General features: G+C 39.7%; 1 protein-coding gene across 11 annotated transcripts in view; it reads right to left on the bottom strand.

Annotated features, from left to right (window-relative positions):
• Nucleotides 1–1,658: 1,658 nt before the first annotated feature.
• Nucleotides 1,659–22,293, bottom strand: part of PRR14L (proline rich 14 like) — an 86,569-nt gene continuing 65,934 nt past the window's right edge. For 4 of the 11 annotated variants that reach the window (XM_023559207.2, XM_023559210.2, XM_023559209.2 and 1 more), the window contains exons 8-9: nucleotides 11,579–11,650; nucleotides 1,661–10,633 (exon numbers count right to left, since the gene is read on the bottom strand). In XM_023559207.2, the coding sequence (XP_023414975.2) occupies nucleotides 10,357–10,633; nucleotides 11,579–11,650 (349 nt within the window). In that variant the 3' untranslated portion in view covers nucleotides 1,661–10,356. Of the gene's footprint in view, nucleotides 10,634–11,577; nucleotides 14,786–22,293 lie in introns of those variants that run through there. The other 7 variants (XM_023559211.2, XM_023559212.2, XM_023559215.2 and 4 more) reach the window with 4 other exon arrangements.

Genomic DNA, 22,293 nt, shown 5'->3' with positions numbered 1-22,293 from the left:
CCTTGTGTATATCCCACCTGAATTTAGAGACCATCTGAAGAACAGATTTGACGCATTGAACCAAAGTAACGCATAGTAACCGAAGACCAGACAAGTTGTGGAATGGCATCAAGGACATCACACATGAAGAAAGCAAGAGGTCACTGAAAAGACAGGAAAGAAAGAAAAGACCAAGACGGATGTCAGAGAAGACTCTGAACCTTGCTCTTGAGTGTCGAGCAGCTAAAGCAAAAGGAAGAACTGATGAAGTATAAGAACTGAAGATTTCAAGGGGCCTCTTGAGAGGACAAAGTAAAGTATTATTATGACACGTGCAAAGAGCTGGAGATGGAAAACCAAAAGGGAAGAACACGCTCGGCGTTTCTCAAGCTGAAAGAACTGAAGAAAAAATTCAAGCCTCGAGTTGCATTAGTGAAGGATTTCATGGGGAAAATACTAAACGGCTCAGGAAGCATCAAAAGAAGATGGAAGGAATACACAGAGTCATTATACCAAAAAGAATTAGTCGTCGTTCAACCATTTCAAGAGGTGGCATATGATCAGGAACCGATGGTAGTGAAGGAAGAAGTCCAAGCTGCTCTGAAGGCATTGGTGAAAAACAAGGCTCCAGCAATTGATGGACTATCAATTGAGATGTTTAAACAAACAGATGCAGCGCTGGAGGTTGTTTACTCATCTATGCCAAGAAATATGGAAGACAGCTTCCTGGCCAACTGACTGGAAGAGATCCATATTCATGCCTATTCCCAAGAAAGGTGATCCAACTGAATGTGGAAATTATAGAACAATATCATTAATATCACATGCAAGCAAAATTTTGCTGAAGATCATTCAAAAACGGCTGCAGCAGTATATTCAGGCTGGTTTCAGAAGATGATGTGGAGCCAGGGATATCATTGCTGATGTCAGATGGATCCTGGCTGAAAGCAGAAAATACCAGAAGGATGTTTACCTGTGTTTTATTGACTATGCAAAGGCATTTGACTGTGTGGATCATAACAAACTATGGGTAACATTGCATAGAATGGGATTCCAGAACACTCAATTGTGATCATGAGGAACCTTTACATAGATCAAGACGCAGTTGTTCGGACAGAACATGGGGATACTGATTGGTTTAAAGTCAGGAAAGGTGTGTGTCAGGGTTGTATTCTTTCACCATACCTTTTTAATCTGTATGCTGAACAAATAATATAAGAAGCTGGACTTTATGAAGAATAACGGGACATCAGGATTGAAGGAAGACTCATTAACAACCTGCGTTATGCAGTTGACACAACCTTGCTTGCTGAAAATGAAGAGGACTTGAAGCACTTACTAATGAAGATCAAAGACCACAGAGTTCAGTATGGATTGCACCTCAACATAAAGAAAACAAAAATCCTCACAACTGGACCAATGAGCAACATCACGATAAACAGAGAAAAGATTGAAGTTGTCAACGATTTCATTTTCCTTGGATCCACAATCAATAGCCATGGAAGCAGCAGTCAAGAAATCAAAAGACACATCGCATTGGGTAAATCTGCTGCAAAGGACCTCTTTAAGTGTTGAAGAGCAGGGATGTCACCTCGCGGACTAGGGTGCACTTGACCAAAAAAAAAAAAAAAAAATGACGAAAGCCATGGTATTTTCAGTCGCATCATATGCATGTGAAAGCTGGACAATGAATAAGGAAGACCGAAGAACAGTTGACGCTCTTGAATTGTGGTGTTGGCGAAGAATATTGAATATACCATGGATGGCCAAAACAACAAACAAGTCTGTCTTGGAAGAAGTGCGGCCAGAATGCTCCTTAGAAGCAAGGATGACGAGACTGCGACTTACATACTTTGGACATGTTGTCAGGAGGGATGAGTCCCTGGAGAAGGACATCATGCTTGGCAGAGTACAGGGTCACCGGAAAAGAGGAAGACCCTCAACGAGGTGTACTGACACAGTGGCTTCAACAATGAGCTCAAGCATAACAACGATTTTGAGGATGGCGCAGGACTGGGCAGTGTTTCGTTCTGTTGTGCATAGGGTCACTATGAGTCGGAACCCGACTCGACGGCATGTAACAACAACACAACAACATAAGTATTTCTTACTTTTAAGAAAGGACTTACTTCTGCCACTCTGTTTTTTTGTGTGTCTTAGGCCTTCTTTCCCCCACACATCTGTCAGTTTGTTGTACTATGGGGGCTTGTGTGTTGCTGTCATGCTGGAAGCTATGCACTTGTACTGAAATACCAGCAGGATCACCCATGGTAGACAGGTTTCAGCTAAGCTTCCAGACTAAGACAGACTAGGAAGAAGGACCCAGCAATCTGCTTCTGAAAAGCCCAAAATGGATGTCAGAAGAGACTCTGAAACTTGTTCTTGAACATCAAGTAGCTAAAGCAAAAGGAAGAAATGATGAAATGAAAGAGCTGAATAGAAGATTTCAAAGGGCAGCTTGCGAAGACGAAGGTGCAAAGACCTGGAGGTAGAAAACCAAAAGGGGAGAACATGCTTAGCATTTCTCAAGCTGAAAGAACTGAAGAAAAAATTTAAGCCTCGAGTTGGAATATGGAAGGGTTCTATGGGCAAAATATTGAATGACACAGGAAGCATCAAAAGAAGACGAAAGAAATACAGAGTCACTGTACCAAAAAGAATTTGTTGACGTTCAACCATTTCAGGAGGTAGCATATGATCAGGAACTGATGGTACTGAAGGAATAAGTCCAAGCTGCACTGAAGGCATCGGCAAAAAACAAGGCTTCAGGAACTGATGGAATACCAATTGAGATGTCTCAACAAACAGATGCAGCACTGGAAGTGCTCACTCGTCTATGCCAAGAAATTTGGAAGGCAGCTATCTGGTCAACCGACTGGAAGAGATCCATATTTATGCCTATTCCCAACAAAGGTGATTCAACCGAATGCAGAAATTATCGAACAATATCATTAATATCACACGCAAGTAAAATTTTGCTGAAGATCATTCAAAAGCGGCTGCAGCAGTATATCAGCAGGAAACTCCCAGAAATTCAAGCCAGATTCAGAAGAAGACGTGGAACCAGGGATAACAATGCTGATGTCAGATGGATCCTGGCTGAAAGCAGAGAATACCAGAAAGATGATTACCTGTGTTTTATTAAGTATGTAAAGGCATTCAACTGCGTGGATCATAATAAATTATAACATTGCAAAGAATGGGAATTCCAGAACACTTAATTGTGTTCATAAGGAACCTGTATATAGATCAAGAGGCAGTGGTTCAAACAGAACAATGTAATATTATGTGATTTAAAGTCAGGAAAGGTGTGCGTCAGGGTTATATCCTTTCACCATACCTATTCAATCTGTATGCTGAGCAAAGAATGCGAGAAGCCGGACTATATGAAGAACCAAGCATCAGGATTAGAGGAAGACTCAATAACAACCTGCAATATGCAGATGATACAACCTTGCTTGTTGAAAATGCAGCGGACTTGAAGCACTTACTGATGAAGATAAAAGACCACAAGGTTTAGTATGGATTACACCTCAATATAAAGAAAACAAAAATCCTCACAACTGGACCAATAAACATCATGATAAATGGAAAAAACAGAGGCTGGAATAACTAGATGGTGCCTGGCTACTACCAGTGACCACCCTGACAGGGAACACAACAGAGTCCCTGATGGAGTGGGACAAAAGTGGGTTGCAGAACCCAAATTCTAGCAAAAAGACTAGACTTGATGGTCTGAGACTGGGGGCACCCCGGAAGATATGGTCCCCAGGCTGTTAGCTCAGAAGTAAAATGATTCCCAAAGCCAACTCTTCGGACAAAAATTAGACTGGACTTTAAGACATAATATGATACCAGTGAAGAGTGTGCTTCTTAGTTCAAGTAGATACATGAGACTAAATGGCCTGCTTCTGTCCAGACGCAAGATGAGGAAGCAGAAGGGGACAGGAGTTGGTTGAATGGACATGGGAAATACAGGGTGGAAGAGGAATATGCTGTCACATTGCAGGGAGAGCAAGTAGGGTCACATAACAATGTGTGTATAAGTTTTTGTATGACAAAGTGACTTGAATCATAAACTTTCACTTAAAACACATACACACACACGCACACAAAGATGGAAGTTGTCAAGGGTTTCATTTTACTTGGATCCATAATCAACATCCATGGAAGCAGCAGTAATCAAATGACACATTGCATTGGGAGAATCTGCTGCAAAAGACCTCTTTAAAGTGTTGAAAAGCAAAGATGCCACCTTGAAGACTAAGGTGTGCCTGACTCAAGCCATGGTGTTTTCAATTGCCTCATGTGGATCCAAAAGCTGGTCGATGAATACAGAAGATGGAAGAACTGACTCCTCTGAATTGTGGTACTGGTGAAGAATATTGAATATACCATGGACTGCCAAAAGAACAAACAAATCTTGGAAGATATACAACCAGAATGCTCCTTGGAAGCAAGGATGGCAAGAGTATGTCTCACATACTATGGACACATTATCAGGAGGGATCAGTCACTGGAGAAGGACACCATGCTTGGTTGAGGGACAGTGAAAAAGCAGAAGACCCTCAACAAGATGGATTGACATAGTGGCTGCAACTATGGGCTCAAGCATAAAAACAATTGTGAGGATGGCACAGGACTAGACAGCGTTTCGTTCTGTTGTACATAGGGTCACTATGAGTCAGAACTGACTGGACAGCACCTAACAACAAGCCTTCTCTTTTTCCTTTAATCGTGTCTGCTTTTGTGTTTTGTTGGTTCATTTTAGTGAGCCTCTTTGGTTCCTTCTTCTTTCCTTTTGTGCATCTTTTTAAGATTTTTTTTAGTAGTTACCATGAATATTACACTTGACATCTTGCATTTATAACATTCTAGAGCCTGATTATGTGTCTTGGTGTACATCTCTTCAAGTTTATCCTGCTTGGAGTTCTTTGAGCTTCTTGGACTTACACATTCTTGTCCTTCGTCAGATTGGGAAAATTTTGTCATTTTTCAAATATTCTTTCTGTCCTATCTTCCGGAATTCCTGTGATGTATATATTAAGTCTTTTGATGTCCCATTACTCCATTAAAAACTGTGCTCAGCAGTCTTGAACCTTCATTCTTGTTGCTGTCTTCATCCTTTGTAATTTGTGCTATCTTACCCACTAATTCACCAATTCTTTCTTTTACCTGTTGAAATACTCCCATTATATTTCTCATTTCAGTTACTCTCTTTCAGATACAATATTTGTTTGGTTTCTTCATATATTTTTATATATCCTCATTTTATTCATGCATTCTTATTTGAAGACAACTCTTACATCAGTTTGGGACAGTTCTCTTAAAAGTGGTGGAGGAGAAAAAAGCTATTCTGGGAGATGTTAAAGAAATAATAATGCTCAATATATAATTAGGCCTTCTCCTTTCTGACGGAAGAAAAGGTGTAGGAGAGTACTCTTTCCCAAATAATCACGGAACCCAACAAGCAGAAGCAGAACTGTCAGGCAGAATGCCCCCTAAAGGTAGAAGATACACAGACAGAATTCCTTATTGTAGAAATCCTGAGATGAAGGGAAGGGCAGTACTTTCGATCTGTACTTAGGGAAGAATATCCTGCCCCAGCCATGTGAAACATGTTGGTACGGCATTAGAGAGCCATGCTTTCAGGGTTGTTCTTTCACCAGTTTCCACTGGTTCACAAAGAATTGAGGGTTAGAAGGCTCACAGCCTAACCTCACGTACAACTGGGAAAAGCATGTGACAAAATGTGAGACTTTTTTTTTTTAATGACTATACTCCACCATATGTATACTCTCCTCAGCAAGGCAGGGACCTATTCTAATTATGTTGTTATAGTTGACACATATTTTGACCTAAACTTATAACCACTCTTTAATTTGCCAGTCATGTGAGAAAGTAAGTTGCACCATTTAAAAATCACACAAATTATTTGCTTAGCAACATTACCCAACTTAATCAGCTATGATTTTGTTTCCAAATAGGAAATTCCTCACAAAAGATAAGTTGCCACCACTGGGTAAATTCAGAAAGCTCCATCGTAAGCTCTGAAGGCCATTTTAAGTGTGAGGTTCTACATACATTCTGAGCACAGGGCAGTCCGCAGAAAATGACCACTACTTTGGAAGAAATAATGCTTATTGTGACATATAACTTTGTAACATCTATAAAAAAGAAACTTATAACATTACAGGCTAAATTTCAACTAATTATCAAGCCATCAGAATAAAACAGTATCCTGGAGAGTTATTTGAAAGGTTTAAAAAAAATTTATTTTCATAAATTAACACACATAACAGTGGGAATTTTAGAGTCACAAACTACCAAACAGAAAAGAAATTGCAGGGGCATCATGTATACCAATGTTACCAAAAATGTACAAATTTCACTGAACTGTTGACCATGATAATATATAAACACTTCAGGCAGCAATTTACTGGCCCAGACCAGCCCAAGGAGATGTCAAGGCCTCTCACCAAGAATTCAAATCCAATTCAGCACCAGAGAGGGAGCTGTGAAAACACGTAATTAACAAGCATCCAATCTGAGAGTATGCTGTGCTAGATGGTGAGCTATATAGCGACCCCACTTTACAGTCACAATAGCTTTGGGGCTAAATTTGTGGACAGATAATATTAAGCTTTGATTTTAGTAAAATTAAGCCTCTCTCCCTAGTCGGCTTAATAAATGAGTTCAGTTTTGGCATGGAGCTGTTCCCTCACGTGAGTTCAGGACAGTCCACACCTCTGGACGACTATTCATACTTTGGATACAGCCACCCACAATGTGGTATTTAAGAGGTTCTTTCCATGATTTCAAGGGAAAAGCTTACAAAAACAAAGCAGAACAAAATCTCCAAGGGAATTCAAGAAAGCACCAACTGCATACTTCACTCCCTGGTAACAGGAGAAAAGTATTACTGCCTAAAAGTTGGTCTTTCGTGGATCTTAATGAACATGGTATTGACTATGAGATGGAACCCCAGCCTGGAGTTGGAGCACTGGCTCTGTATCCCATCAGCCTGCACCAAAGCCTCAGCTCTGTGGCTGCAATTCTGCCCCTTCTGTGCTGCTCTCAGTCAGGTGGATGGGGAGGAACCATGGTGCAACTATGGTGCCCAGAGAGAGGGATTTTGAATTGATTGGCTCTGATTGATTGATTTTGAATCAGGTTGGCTCTGGTGCCCACGCAAAAGACGCTTTCAGGCAAAATTGTGACGAAGTATCATGATTTTCACAGCTGTAAGAGGAGCACTGAATTATGGGATTCACAGCATGAGTTTCCGAGCTCTTCAGGCTCTGAGTAAGGCAAACATCACATCTTTCCACTGTACCTTCCTCAGTTGTAGCTCTTACGAGTAAGGTCAGTAAGAAAAAGTGGACATAATCTGCTTTAACAGGTGATGAGGTACGTTCAAACTAATGGAGAAATGATGCTGGGAAGACCAAAAGGAAAAGAAAAAAAAGAGAGAGAAGAGGAGGGGGTGTGGGAACTAAATATAGCTATAAACTAAAAAAAAAAAAAAAGTTTCAGTGAAAAGCTGGATGGGTGGAACCCTGATTGGACCTGAGATTTCTCCTCTCTTTCCCATATTAAAAACAGCAAACCTCTGGAGGTGAGCTATAGCTGAGGAAGTTACCACCTGAGATGGGAAATCCCCATACCAACTTGCACTCAGGAAGCAAACCTACTGTAGCTGTGGGCAGGTGGCATGCCAGCAGGTAACATCTCCCCTCATGGGCAGGCACCACAAGAGTCCCGGCACCGAGGGACCACTGACAGCACTATGGCTGGTTAGGTCAATGGCTAAACTGGCAGTTAAGACAAGTATGGCAGAGCACAGCTATAATCTGATGTATCAACTTCAGGTAAGTTAATTTCAAGTTTGTAATGGGAGCTCCTTCTTAATTTTGAACTGGGGAGGGGAGAGAGAAGGTCAGCCTCAGAGCAGGTTCTCTCCTACTTTCCCAGGACAAGGAGGGACTGATAGGGTTTCCAAGAGCCCAGGTCTCCATTTCCCCCATCCCTTTATTCCCAGGTACCAATGTTCCAAATCACTGCTCCTGGCCCTTTCAAGTACCACATCCATAACAAACAAACTTGAAATTGTTTTCTCTGCAAAGTTGGTGATGCCAGAACTATGTCCATCTCAACTCCAGTCTGCTGGATGACATGGTCACTGACCTGTCTACTGGTGATAGAGCTGGACACAGAATCTGTCAATTCCCTGGTAGTGAGCCAGCTGCCCAGCAGGAGCTCCATAAAATGTCTGCGCAATGGCACAACATATTTTACGCATCCCACTCCCTGAAGCAAAAAGACAGAGAGAAGCATTTAGTGTCTAAGAGCCCTGTCCCAGGAAGGGGGAGGTAGTGAGGTGAACCAGTCGTGTCTATACGGTCTGGGCAAAGTGGACGTAGAATGGCAGAATCAGGTTAGCATCATTAGGAGCCAGTGTGGACACCTGGCTCTCTTCTAATCCAACTGGCCATGGCCTTAGAAGCCTCTCTTGATTACCAGCGGTACATTTCAGCTATCTAAATGCTATGGCTGAGGAAGTGGGCCTAAAAGACAGATGTGGCACTTTTTTTTTTTTGCTCCAGCATGGCACAGACTGTCAACCTGCAAAGCAAAGGCACACAGAGATCCCACCCCCACCCCAATCTCCCTGCCCACTAACAAACGGGGAAAAAAGACACCTACGAGAGATGCCAACATTTCAGGCCAGCACCACCACTCTTCTCCAACAGACTGACTGAAAACGTCTCTGGAGCTTTCACAGTTCCCGCGTGCGCTTCCTCACAGCAGGGGCTCCCAGGAGCACGGGAAGAGGTGGCCCATGTCCTGGTGCCCTGAGGCTGCGTCCTGAGGCTGCATCAGCACTCCACTCACCAGTCAAGGAATGTTAATTCTCTGAGCTCTTGTTTCGAGAGTGAGTGAGAGAGATAGAGAAAACACAGTGAAGGAGAGGAGGGGAGCAGAGTGAGGGCACAGAGGGATTAAGTGGAAAAGGAATGAGACCTTTGGGCCTCTGACCCACACAGCATCCTTCTGCCCACAGACTCCTGTAGGCACAAACAAAGAAACTTTGCTAACTCTGGCATTCTATATAATTTCCAATAGGTTTGACACAGGAACCCAGAGTACAGCGACGTGCCCTAAGAGAGGGCTGATTATGATCCCATGCAAGAATGCATCACTGGATCTGGGCCACCATTCGTCCTCTCTCCTGCCCTCTGAGCAGGCAGCTCTGATAGCTGCAAATACTCAGGGCTATATTTGTTACCACCCGAGCTGCTGTACCCAACTTTGTGACAAACCACCATCTCAGATAAAGTCCATTAAAACCACACCCAATCTTAAGTGTTTTTTTAAGAGTGACTGGAGGAGAAACCTGCTCTTTCTTATGTCATTAAAATAAATACACCTGCTTAGTGGGCCAGAATGAGAACCCAGATGAAAAGTGCTCCCCCCAATGAGTTACACTAGAAGTCAGAGATGGGGAAGGGATCGCTTAAAACATGTCAATGGGAAAATGTCTATCATCCCATAACATGCACCAAAAACTCGGTCGAATGCCTATAACAGATTCTTAAGACAGGTTCTGTTTTTCTCCTCAATGTCTTAAGAAAAAAAAAAGTTTTAAAATCACATTTAAAGGTTCCAAACATGCAGCAGTAATAATACAAAAAAAAAGAAAAGAAAACAAATGAAAATCATCAACACCACAACATTAAAAGTGCAACTGACTCTCAATGGGGCCTGGATGGGCTCCTCTGGCACGAGTGATACACAGACACAGAGCAGAGGAAAGCAACAGGGAAAAGCCACACACACACACGCACACGCACACGCACACGCACACACCTCCCAGGCTCTGGGCAGACGGACTCAAAGGACTGGAAAACACAGCAGCTCATCTTCCCTCAACTACTGAAATGAGCCAGCAAGACCCCAAAGGGCAGGATGACAGGTCCACCTCCCTAGGCCCTGTTTCTAATAAGTCCTGGTCTAGCACCACCGTAAACAATGCAGAACTTTCATATGGACGTGCAAGTAACGTGTGTCCTTGGAATCCTAGTGTTACTTAAGATCTACAACGACTTCCTCCTCCTGCAGATGGCAGAGATGGGGACAAGGAGGCCAGCTGTCATTCAGGACCATTTCCAGGAGAAAGGGAGCATTCCTGAGGTTCTACACTCAGCAGTAGAAGTAGAGGACCCTCCTTCACCGGTCACTACAAAGTTTGCACCTTAAAATAGGCAAAAATCCATGGGCTGTGCCTTTTGAGTGGTTTGGGTGGTAGGGCAAAATTAGGCAACCTCTTTCAAGAAGGTCCAAAAAACAATTGAGATCTCTCAATTGGATTGCTTCTCAACAACCTGATGATTGCTCCTGTTCCTCTTCCTTGGCAAAAAAGGTCTCCAGTTCCATTAATTTCTGTATCAAAAGCGCATCCAGCTCTTGACTCTGCAGGGCTGCCTTCTGGGCCCTGGTAAAGCTGCCTGCCACCTTGACTTTACCGCGAGCTCTCCTCTTTCTCGGGACCGTAAAATCTTGAAATTCGAGAACTCGCTTCCTCTTCTGTTGACTAATTGAGATTAGCGTACCATTTCGTTCCTTAGGTTCCTCAAAGATGGTTTCTAAACACCTAAGGACGGAGCAGAAAACAGAATCACCAACGGTACTCGACTTTGATTCATGTGGCTCATTAATCCGTCTTGTCAACAGGGGCTGAAAACCACTTGCACTAACAATTTCTTAGTCAAGTGTTTCCTCTGGCCAGAAGCTTTTTTTTTTTCCTTTTTGGTATGAAAAAGTAAACACATTTATGAATCTGTAACACATGCATATTGTGAAAAACAATTCAAAATGGACAATACCATAGGCAATACCATTAAGATTTTTTTGTACATCCTCCCAAAAGTCAGGCAGTACATAGATAAGCATAAATATGCATATATAATCAAGAGTTGGCCCTTCTCTGTAAATGGCCAGACAGTAAATATTTTAAGTTTTGTGAGCCACTTAGATCTCTATCATATTCTTTTAAAATATAGTCTTTAAAAATAAACCTTAAAATGTAAAAACCATTCTTAGCTCAGAGGCCATAAAAAACAGGCCACTGTCTGGATTTGGCTTGAAGTTTGCTGACTTATGGTACATAGCCTCCATTTTTTTGTTTTCTTACTAAAATGGTAGCAAACAAGCATTGTCCTTTATACCACGTATCTCATTCGCTCTTCTTAATAGTTATACAGAGTATTCCATTAAAAGAATAGACCATAATTTAACTAAAACCTGATTAATGGATGCTTCTACACCCTTACTATTCTTGAACAATGCTGCAATGAATACCCTTGTACAAATGTCTTAGTGCTCATATGTACCTACCTAATTCAACACACATTTCTTTCTCATCCTATCACAAACACCAATTCAAGTGTTGAGAACTAAAAACGTCAACTGTAGCTTTCCAAGACCCATCATTTGCAGAACTGAACATAAGCCTGTTCTGAAGTGAGAATATTGGAGATTTACTTCAATCATCTCAGAAGTCTTCCCACTCAATTATTTCCCAGCCATGTGTACCTACCTGTTCGCAGGAGGGGACTTATAATTCTTGTTGGTATATATTTCCTCTAAACTAAACTCCTTCTTCTTTAACCTGGAAGGAGAAAGAGTAAACTTTTCACACTTTCTTCAGAGACTGGATCTTCAACTCTTATTCCCATTATTATTTTGACCCATGATTTATAAAAGAACTATGTTTCTTAATTTCTAAACATATGGCTTTTTTTTTTTTTTATTAAGTTAGCTATCTTTTGGTTTACTGATTTCTAAATTAAGTTAATCATGGTTAGTGAATACAGTCTGTACACTAATTCTTTGAAATTTGGTAAAGGTGGCTGTTATGGATTGAACTGCATCCCTCCAAAAATGTGCTGTAAATCCTAACCTATACCTATGGATATAATCCCATTTGGAATTGAGTTTTCTTTATGTGAATGATACAGTATTAATGTAGGTTGTGTCTTAAGACAATTTCTTTTCAGATATAAAACAGATCAAACAAGCAAGTGAGCAAACAGATCAGGGAATACAGATGCCAAACCACATGAAGATAACCAAGGAACCAAGGAATAGATGCCGAAGAGATCTTCCCCCAGGGCTGACAGAGAGAAAGCCTTTACCTAGAGTCGGTGCCCTAATTTTGGACTTACAGCCTCCTAAACTATGAGAAAATAAATTTGTGAAGGTGACACACTAGCGATATTTCTGTTACAACAGTAATAGATAATGAAGTAAAGCCCAGTGATGTTCTTTGTGAAGATGACTGTGCACTTGCCGAGTACACCCACTTATTAATCGGTATGGTTAGATTCCAAAGACCAGGTAGTCATGTGAAAACTGGCATTATGTGAAAATGGAGGATGATTACATCAAATCACAAAATGAAGGATGACTACGTCATTATAGAACTGCCAAAATACATTATTACGTAACTGACTACTGAGAATCATGGCCCCGTCAAGTTGACACATAACCACCACTGCCAGCGTCACTCTCGCCTCGCACCTCGGCGTTCGTTACTGCCAGGCATACGTTATTTAATATTGTTGTAAATGAGAAATGTCAATAATGAGATACGTGAGATAACGAGATAAGTGAGGAGTGGGAGTATATCTCTTAGTATTACAGGCAAGAAAATGACTGCTTCGTGTGCACCCCCACGTTTCTTCAGCCCTTCCAGTAAAGTTGGGCCACCTGGTTAGCTCAGGCCACTGGGGTGAGCAGAGATGAAGTATGCAACTTCTAAACCAAGGCATCTAAATATTGGAGTAATTGCTGGTACTCTTCCCCTGCCCTGGTGACCTAGATTGAACAGTGATTCAAAAGCCCTGGATCTCTAAGCCTATCAGAAGCCTTAGTGTAAGCAAGAAATCCTCACGTTAGCCTCTGAAATTTCAGTGTTTGCTAGAAATAGCAAAACTTATTACACATTCATTTATTAAAACAAGCTAGTTAACCGTGCTATTTAAATCATCTATATCCTTACTGATTTGCTTTATAACGTGATTAACATCTCTTTGTGGCTGGCATTTTTGCTTTATATATTTTAAGTATGCCATTAACCGCCCCAAGGTTTAGAACTGTTGTAACTTCTTAGTGAATTAAATAACTTATCATTATACAGTGATTCTCTTTTCTGTCTGTTTTGCCTTAATATCTATTTACTACATTTGCCACACGAGGTTCTTGCTCACCCAGGTCCCCTCCCTAATGCCTATCTTTTCCATTTTTTTAAAATGTTCGATCTTTCTGTAATATGTTTTAGATGTCTCTCATGTGAATATGTAACTGCCTTTTCTTTTCCAGGCTGCCAATCTTCAATTTTATGGTATTTACTCCTTTTACATTTACTGAGGTTGGTAAAATTTAATTCATATCTATTATTTTTACTTTGCAGTGTTCTTTTTGACGATGTGTATAAATGGATGGAGGCAGTGTCTGACCTCCTCTAACTTCACAGAGGGGAAGGAGAATCAAGATCAACAACCCAAGCCTGATTCCTATGAGGCAGAGGTCAGACATGCCTCCTCTCTCGCCACGTTTATGAACTCTGACACCAACCATCCCTCCCACAGCACTTTCTACTAGGTTTGATAACTTATTGCAGTGGCCACACAAAACTCAGTCAATACAATTATGGGGTTTATTAGAGAAGTAACAGTTACAATTCAGGTTCACGAACAGTCAGGGTACAGTTCTTCCACCAGGACAGCCTCCCAGCCACGCTCACAGGCATGCCTCTCCCTGGCCTTTTGGCTCTGCCCAAATGCATTCAGCATTCTCTATGGGCTGGGAGGCCTACCATGCCAGGTCTCTGCTGCCGGGTCTCACATTTCTGTCTTCTGGGTCCAGGAGCTTCTCTGCACAGGGATCCCAAGTCCAAAGGATGTGCTCTCTGCTCCTGGCTGTTCTTCCCTGGTAGTGGTGGGATTCTCTTTTTCCCACCTCTGGGATGGCTCACCTCAAGCCCAGCAAGATGGCAAAACTGACCAATCTATTTGGTGGACAATTACCCTATCACACAGTCCTGCCCAATTACTTGGGTGGGAGTTACAAGGCCATGGCTAGAAAGACCACACAAAAGCAATCCATCACACCGAACAACAAATGTGATGCCATTCCTCTTCAAGTTGTCACTCCTGGCATAATAGACCATATGATTGTCTGACTCAAAATAACCAATACCAGTCCATTTTAGCTCACAAATGCCTATTATATGGGTGTTTATGCATTCCATTTCATTTTTGACAACTTCCAATTTTCCTAGATTCATACTTCTTATATTCCATGTTTTGATTACTAATGCATGTTTGGAGGTGTTTCTTCTCATTTTGAGTAGTGCTACGTCAGCAAATGAAGATCCCGAAAGGTTGACTCCATTCACATCATTAAAGTCGACTTTACTTTGAGGAAGCAACTCTTCCCCAGTTGTATTTTGAATGTCTTCCAACCAGAAGGGCTGATCTTCTGGCACTTATCAGACAACGTTTCACTGCTATTCATAAGATTTTCACTGGCCAATTTTCTCAGAAGTAGACTGCCAGGTCCTTCTTCCTAGTCTGGAAGCTCCGCTGAAACCTGTCCATCATGGTGACCCTGCTGGTATTTCAAATACCAGTGGCATAGCTTTCAGCATCACAGCAAAACACAAGCCATCAAAGAATGACAAACTGAAAGACGATCCATCCTGAAGTACAATGCTGTCAGTGATAGGATAGTATCCATACATCTACAAGGAAGACCAGTTCATATGACCATTATTCAATTTTATGCACTAAAAACTAAGGCTGAAGATGAATAAACCGAAGATTTTTAGCAACTTCTACAGCCTGAAATTGATGAAACATGCAATGAAGATGTACTGGTAATTACTGATTGGAATGTGAACGTTGAAAACAAAGAAGAATGAACAATTGGAAAACATGGCCTTAGTGATAGAAATGACGCCAGAGATCACATGAAAGAAATTTGCAAGACCAATGCCTTCCTTATTGCAAATACCTTTTTTCAACAATGTTGGAAGAATGAGCCAGAATGCTCCTAGAAGCAAGGATGGCAGGACTTTGTCTCACATACTTTGCACATGTTATCAGGAGGACCCCATCCCTGGAGAAGGGCATCATGGTTGGTAAAGTAGGTCAGCACAAAAGGGGAAGACCCTCAATGAAGTGGATTGACACAGTGGCTGCAACAATGGGCTCAAACACAGCAATGATTGTAAGGATGGCACCGGCCAAGGCAGTGTTTTGTTAACAATACTTTATTTTACACCTTATTTTTCTTCTACCTTTTCAATGTTTTGTTTCTTCTATTAATTGATTTCTATCTTTATCCCCCCTCCTTGCTTGGAAATCATATGCTATACTACTAATGCTTAGCAAGAATTTAAACATGCATACTTAACTTACAAAGACTAATGTTCATCAATATATTTACACTTTTCCCAAACACCACAAGTTCCCTGGAATATTTTAACTCCAATCAATACTATCCCAATTTATATGCTATTGATTGTTTCATCTTATCTTTCTTAATAAACAGTATCAACCTGAGATCACTCTTTTAAAAAAAACAAAAATTATTTGTAAAAGAAACCAGCTTTTAATCTTACCCAGTCTTAATTTTCTTGATTCCATCTCCATGGTTTTATTCAACATGTTTCTCTGTTCCAAACATGTTTTTTCCCCAAACATATGGGAAATATTACACCTACTTCTCATTTATTGACTATCTCATTATCCAACATTTCACATTTATGACAATAGTAAAAAATCTGCTTTCTGACTATTTTGCACATTAACGATGTATGTTTAAAAGCAACAGGAGTGAGTTAAGAGTAACACTGGTAGTAATGGTTAAGGTTTTGTGTCAACTTGGCTGGGCTATGATTCTCAATGAGTTGGCAGTTAGGTAATGATGTAATTTTGCAGTTATATAATGATGTAGTCATCTTCTATTTTGTGATTTGATGTGGTCATCCTCTATTTTTGCATAACACCAATTTTCCCATAACAACCTGGTCTTTGGAACCTAACCACGTTGATATATGAGTAAAAAAAAAAAGGAGGGGGGGAGTGGAGTATAGTAATTCGTATATATTGGCAACTAGATAGAAAGGCATGATCAGATTTAGGTCCAACTGTTTTCAGTAAGAAGACTTTTAGGTGGCCATCATCAGCACATAAGACCTTTGTCTTTTTGTGATATTAGCAGCTAGTGACAAACAGTGATAAACAGTATTATTTCTTTAGGTTTTTAAATGGGTAACAATCTATCATTCCTCTTCCATTTATTAGGTAGAATACTTCTATATAAAGAGAAACTTCATGCTCATTAATTGTCTGGTAAAACTAACGTATAGTTTGCATAAGAAAAGCAGGTCATATGCTTGGTTGTGTTTATTCAGCAATTTTCCAAATAATGAACTGGTTCCCTAATACCCTAAAAAGAGTTTTTGTTTTTAGAAAAGAGCATTATTGACTACTAGATTTAATTATTATTTGATGTGCTTCAATCTACTGCAGTTACTATCCCTTTTGATGTTCCACATGTGGCCAGTGGGAGTCTCTTCAAGCTGGTTCCTGAATTCCTTTGATATGACCCTAATAGTATTTGAGAATTTCCTTGCTTATTGGTATGCCAATGTATTCTACACTTATCTTGTGTATTTCCTGCACTCAATCTATAATCACACTGTTCACATACCATTTTACAATGTATAATTAATTCAGCGGTTTTTAATACACACACAAGGCTGTGCACATATCACCACTACCTAGTTCCAGAACATTTTCATCACCTTCAAAACAAATCCTATACCCATTTACTCCCCATTTCTCCTTGTCTCCAACCCTGGAAACCACTACTTTACTTTCTGTCTCTATAAATTTGCTTATTCTGGACATCTCATATAAATGAATCATACAAATGGACTTTTGTGCCTGGCTTTTACTTACCATGTAGCATATATCATGTTGTAGCATATATCGGTACTCCCACTCCTTTTTGTGGCTGAATAAACATATAGATACCATACAATAAACCATAGTTTGTATATCCATCAAGTCGACGGGACATTTGGGTTGTTTCTACATTTTGGCTACTATGAATAATGCTGCAAGAGCACTGATGGGGGCTTATGTTTCCAATTCTCTTTAACGGTGGAATTCCATTTAAGGGTGAAATTGCTGGGTTATATTGCAATTCTATGTTTAACTTTCTGAAGAACACTGAAAGCTGTTATCCACAGTGGCTCCGCCATTTTACATTCCCACCAGCAATGGATGAGGGTTCTCCATAACCTTACCTTTTCCAATTTCTGATAATAGACATCCTAATGGGTGTGAAGTGCTATCTTACTGTGGTTGCAATTTCCATTCCCTAATGACTGAGAACATCTTTTTATGTAGTTACTGGCCATTTGTACATCTTCTTTGGAGAAATGTCTATTCAAGTCCTTTGCCCAGTTTTCAATTGGGTTGTCTTTTTATTGTTACGAGTTCTTTATATCTGCTAGATACTAGATACTTATCAGGTGTATGATTGTCAAATATTTCTACCATTTTCGTTGGCTGTTTTCACTTTTGATGCACAAAAGTTTCTAATTTTAATGAAGTCCGAATTGTTCATCTTTCCTTTAGCTGTTGTGCTTTTGGTGTCACATCTAAGAAACCACTGCCTAATCCAGTCACACAGATTTACATTTGTATTTTCTTCTAAGAGTATTAGTTTTAGCGCGTACATTTAGAACTTTGATCCATGAAGGTAATTTTTTAATATGGAGTGAAGTAGGGGTTCAATTTAATTCTTTTGCACGTAGATATAATTTAGTTTATATTATATCCAGTTGTCCCAGCACCATTTGTTGAAAATACTGTTCTTCCCCATTGAATGGTCTTGGCATCCTTGTAAAAAATCAACTGATCATAGATGCACGGACTTATTGGACTCTTACTTCTATTAGGAGTAAGAGTCCAATAAGTATTTTGATCTCTATGTCTATCCTTACAACAGTGGCTGCAACAACGAGCTCAAGCATAACGATTGTGAGGATGGTGCAGGGCTGGGGAGTGTTTCGTTCTGTCATACATAGGGTTGCTGTCAGTTGGAACTGACTCAAAGGCAACTAACAACAACATGACAGTACCACACTGTCTTGATTATTGTTGCCTTGTACTAAGTTTTGAAATTGGGAAGTTTGAGTCGATCAAATTTGCTCTTTTTTCAAGATATTTGGTTATTCTGGGTCACTTGCATTTCCACACATCTGAAGACCAACTTGTCAAATGACACACAAAAAAAGGTGTGGGGGGAATGGATTTTAATAGGGATTGCACTGAATCTGTACATCACTTTGCAGGGTATTGCCATTGTAACGATATTAATTCTTCCAATACTTGAACACAGGATGTCTTTTCATTAGTTTGATCTTTCATTTCTTTCAACAATGTTTTGCAGTATTCTGTATACAAGTCTTGTACTTCTTTGGTAAAATTTATTCCCATTTCATTAATTCTTAATTTCATTTTTAGATCAATGTTATTGTATAGAAGTGAAATGAATTGTTTTATATACTGATCTTGTTTCCTGCACTATTGATGAATTTGTTTGTTAGCTCTAAATAGTTTTTTTGGGGGGGGGGGATAAACTCTGTCCTATAGGGTTGCTATGAGTCGGAATCGACTCAAAGACAACGGCAATCAGGATTCTTTATAAAATCATGTCATCTGCAGATATAGTTTTACTTCTCTTTCTAATCTGGATTCTTTTAATTTCATTTTCTTGCCTAATTGCTCTGGCTAGAACCTCTAGTACAATGTTACACAGAAGCGGTGAGAACAGACACCCTTGTCTTATTGATTTTAGAGGAAAAGCTTTCAGTCTTTCATCGTTGAGTAGTGTTAGCTGTCGGTCTTTTGAAGATGCCCTTTTATCCACTTGAACTTCCCTTCTGTTCCTGGTTTGTTGAGTGTTTTTATCATGAAATTTTGTCAAATGTTTTTCTTTATTAACGTTATCGTGTGGAGTTTCTCCTTTATTCTGTTAATATGGGGTATTACATTCATTGGTTTTTCTACTCTGAACAACCTCACGTTCCTGGGATAAATCTCACTTGGTAATTTTGTATAATCTTCTCTATATGATGCTGGATTTGGTTTGCTATTTTATTGTGTATTTCTGTTTGTATATTCATTAGGCCTCCAGCTGCTTTTATATTATTATTTTGTCTCTGATATTCTGCAGTTTTTTCATACGATGCATTTAAGTTTGGAATTCTTTCTATTGATGCTGCTTGGGATTCTTATTTTTTGACCAGCATTTATTTTACCAAGGGAAACCCTGGTGGCATAGTGGTTAAGTGCTACGGCTGCTAACCAAAAGGTCGGCAGTTCGAATCTGCCAGGTGCTCCTTGGAAACTCTATGGGGCAGTTCTACTCTGTCCTATAGAGTCATTATGAGTCGGAATTGACTCGACAGCAGTGGGTTTGGTTTTTATTTTAATAACTACTACTTTTCCTTCTCATTTTCTTTCTCTTTCTGGAACTCTGATTAGATTATCTATTTAGATCTTTTTAATCTTCTCCATCTCTCTTACCCTTCTTTCCTGTCATATTTTCCATTTTTCTATTGCTGTGCTTTATTCTGCAAAATGTGTTCAGGTCTATCTTCCTGTACATAGATTCTATTTAACCTACTGTTAAACCCATCCTTTATGGTTTTATTTCAATTACTCAATTTTAATTCAATTCTAAGTTTTTTTTTTTTTTTTTTCAGTTTTAGAAACTTTTTGGTTCCATTCCCAATCTACCTGGTCATTTTTAAGTCTCTAGCTTGTTTGTTCATATTTTCAATCTACTTTTCTTTCTTTATATAAAATATACCAATTAATATTATAATTCCAGTATCTGAATTATTTTCAGATTTGATTTGTTGTCTACTGTTTTTGTTGGCACTCATTCATGAAACCTTGCTTCCTTCCATGCTTTGTGATTTACTGAGTTGTTTCAATTTTCTTAAATGTTATTTGGGGCCAGAATTGAAGGTGGGTTCCTCAATATTTGTCTCTGTCAGGAGCCTGAGGGCACTACCAACTCAGGAACATTGTAAACAAAGTTCCCAACAGAAGGTTTTTCAGTCTACCTAGGCAGCTTTGATTTAGGCTACAAATCTATGAGGTAAGTTTGTGGTCATTAATTCTCAAGTGAGAATTTTTTTCCTGCACTCAGTGCCAGGATTTGTGGAAGTCAATTTCTCTTGCTGTCCTTTTGGGGACATAGGGAAGGCATGTAGTTTTATTTTTGGTTCAGGTTCACATTGAGGTTAAAAGCAGTTTTGGGGGGCAGGGTCAATTTAATGTGTGTCTCATCTTGTTAAGGGCATAGATGTCTCTTGTCCTTGCACCCTGGATGTCGATGAAAACCTAAGCTCAATGAAATCAAGATTTTGTACATGCCCTCAAAGCAAAAGTGGGCTTTGGTGCCCACTTACCTCTCTCCTCTCTGGATTGGTACTTACACTTAAGTTTTTGGGCTCTGATAATTCCTTATTTTCCCAACAATTTAAGGATTCACTTAAAGACTAATATTTTATCCATCGTTGTTATTCGTTTTCAAAAGAAAGGTCACTAGGGTAATGGGTCTACCATATTGTTAAACCTTAAGTTCCAATACCTCATCTCCACCCCAGTCATGAGGGTTATGATGAAATAAGAATTGGGATGGAAGGTTATGGACATAAAAGTTCTAAAGTCTAGGTCTGTCACTAACTGCTTTATGACACATCTTTGGGGCTGGATAATCAATTTCCAAGATTTGTTATGGCCATGCCATTCTATGATGAAACTGGAGCAGAAATTTAAATTCATCACTTAATGTTTGTACACTTTATAGGACAAGTCTACTGCATATTAAATCAGGAGGCAGGCTGGTTCCGAGTTTTCACTGAAAACTGTCTGCACGAAGCACGATCTTAATGCTGAGATATAGGGACATATACAAAATAATATGGAGCAATAATTTTTTTTAATTGTGGTGAAAATATACACACCAATACATTACACAATTCAACAATTTCTCCATGTATAATTCAGTGACACTGATTACATTCTTCATAGTGTGCAACCATCACTGCTATCCTTTTCCAAATTATTCCACCATGATTACATAAACTCAGTGCCCCCTAAGCAAAAACTCCCCCTTTTCCCCTCCCTCCCAACCCCGATAACCAAAAATGATCTTTAATTTCGATATATTTGCTAATTTATGTAAGTGAGATCATACAGTATTTGTCCTTTTGTGACTTATTCTGCTCATTATGTTTTCAAAGTTCATTCATGTTTTGCCATGCATTAGGCCAGACTTCATTTCTCTTTATGGCTGAGTGATATTCTAGTGTATGTATTTTGTATATCCATTCATCTTTTGATGGACATTTTGGTTGTTTCTGCCTTTTGGCTACTGTGAAAACTTCTGTAATGAACACTAGTGTACAGTTTCTGCTTGTGTTCACGATTTCCTGTCTTCTGGGTATATACCTAGAACTGGGATTGCTGGGTTATATGGTAGCCCTGTGTTCAACTTTCTGAGGAACTACCTGTTTTCCATAGTGGCTGCACCACTTTACATCCCCACAAGCAATGGATAAGGGTTCTGGTTTCTCCACAATCTTGCCAGTATCTGCCCTCCATTTTTTTTTTTTTTTACCATAGCCACCCCAGTGTGGGTGAAATCTCTCATGTCGTCTCAATTTACATTTTCCTAAAGGCTAATGGCACTGAGCATCTTTTCATGTGCTTGCTGCCCATTTGAATATCCTCTTTTTATGAAATATCTGTTCAAGTCCTGTGCCCGTTTATGATCAGGTTGTGTTTTTGTTGTTTAGTTGTAGATGTAGCAATATTTTTTTTTAATGGCGTCTGTATTCTGGCTTAGAATATGTCCAGTGGATGACCAAACTGCCTGGGTGACAATGGCTGTTACACTCTGACATAGAGAACAAATTCATAAATAAGGCCCAAGACAAAATATCTGGAGTGTGTTAAAATTCAGTTTTTGAAAAATTATGTCTCTCATTTACAAAGGAATGTTTATGCAGAACCTGACTCCAGAAATAGTCTGTATAAAATACAGAGGTCTTAAAATTTTATTTCCCTACCTCCTGTATCCATCCTATGCAAATGGCAGCATTCTATTGACATTATTCAGCTCTAGCTTAAACAATATCTCACAGCACCATTC

The sequence above is a fragment of the Loxodonta africana genome, chromosome 19, assembly GCF_030014295.1.
Source record: "Loxodonta africana isolate mLoxAfr1 chromosome 19, mLoxAfr1.hap2, whole genome shotgun sequence".
Lineage (NCBI taxonomy): Eukaryota > Metazoa > Chordata > Mammalia > Proboscidea > Elephantidae > Loxodonta > Loxodonta africana.
Note: the sequence above shows the minus strand (reverse complement) of the source record. Positions and strands in the feature narration are given on the sequence as shown.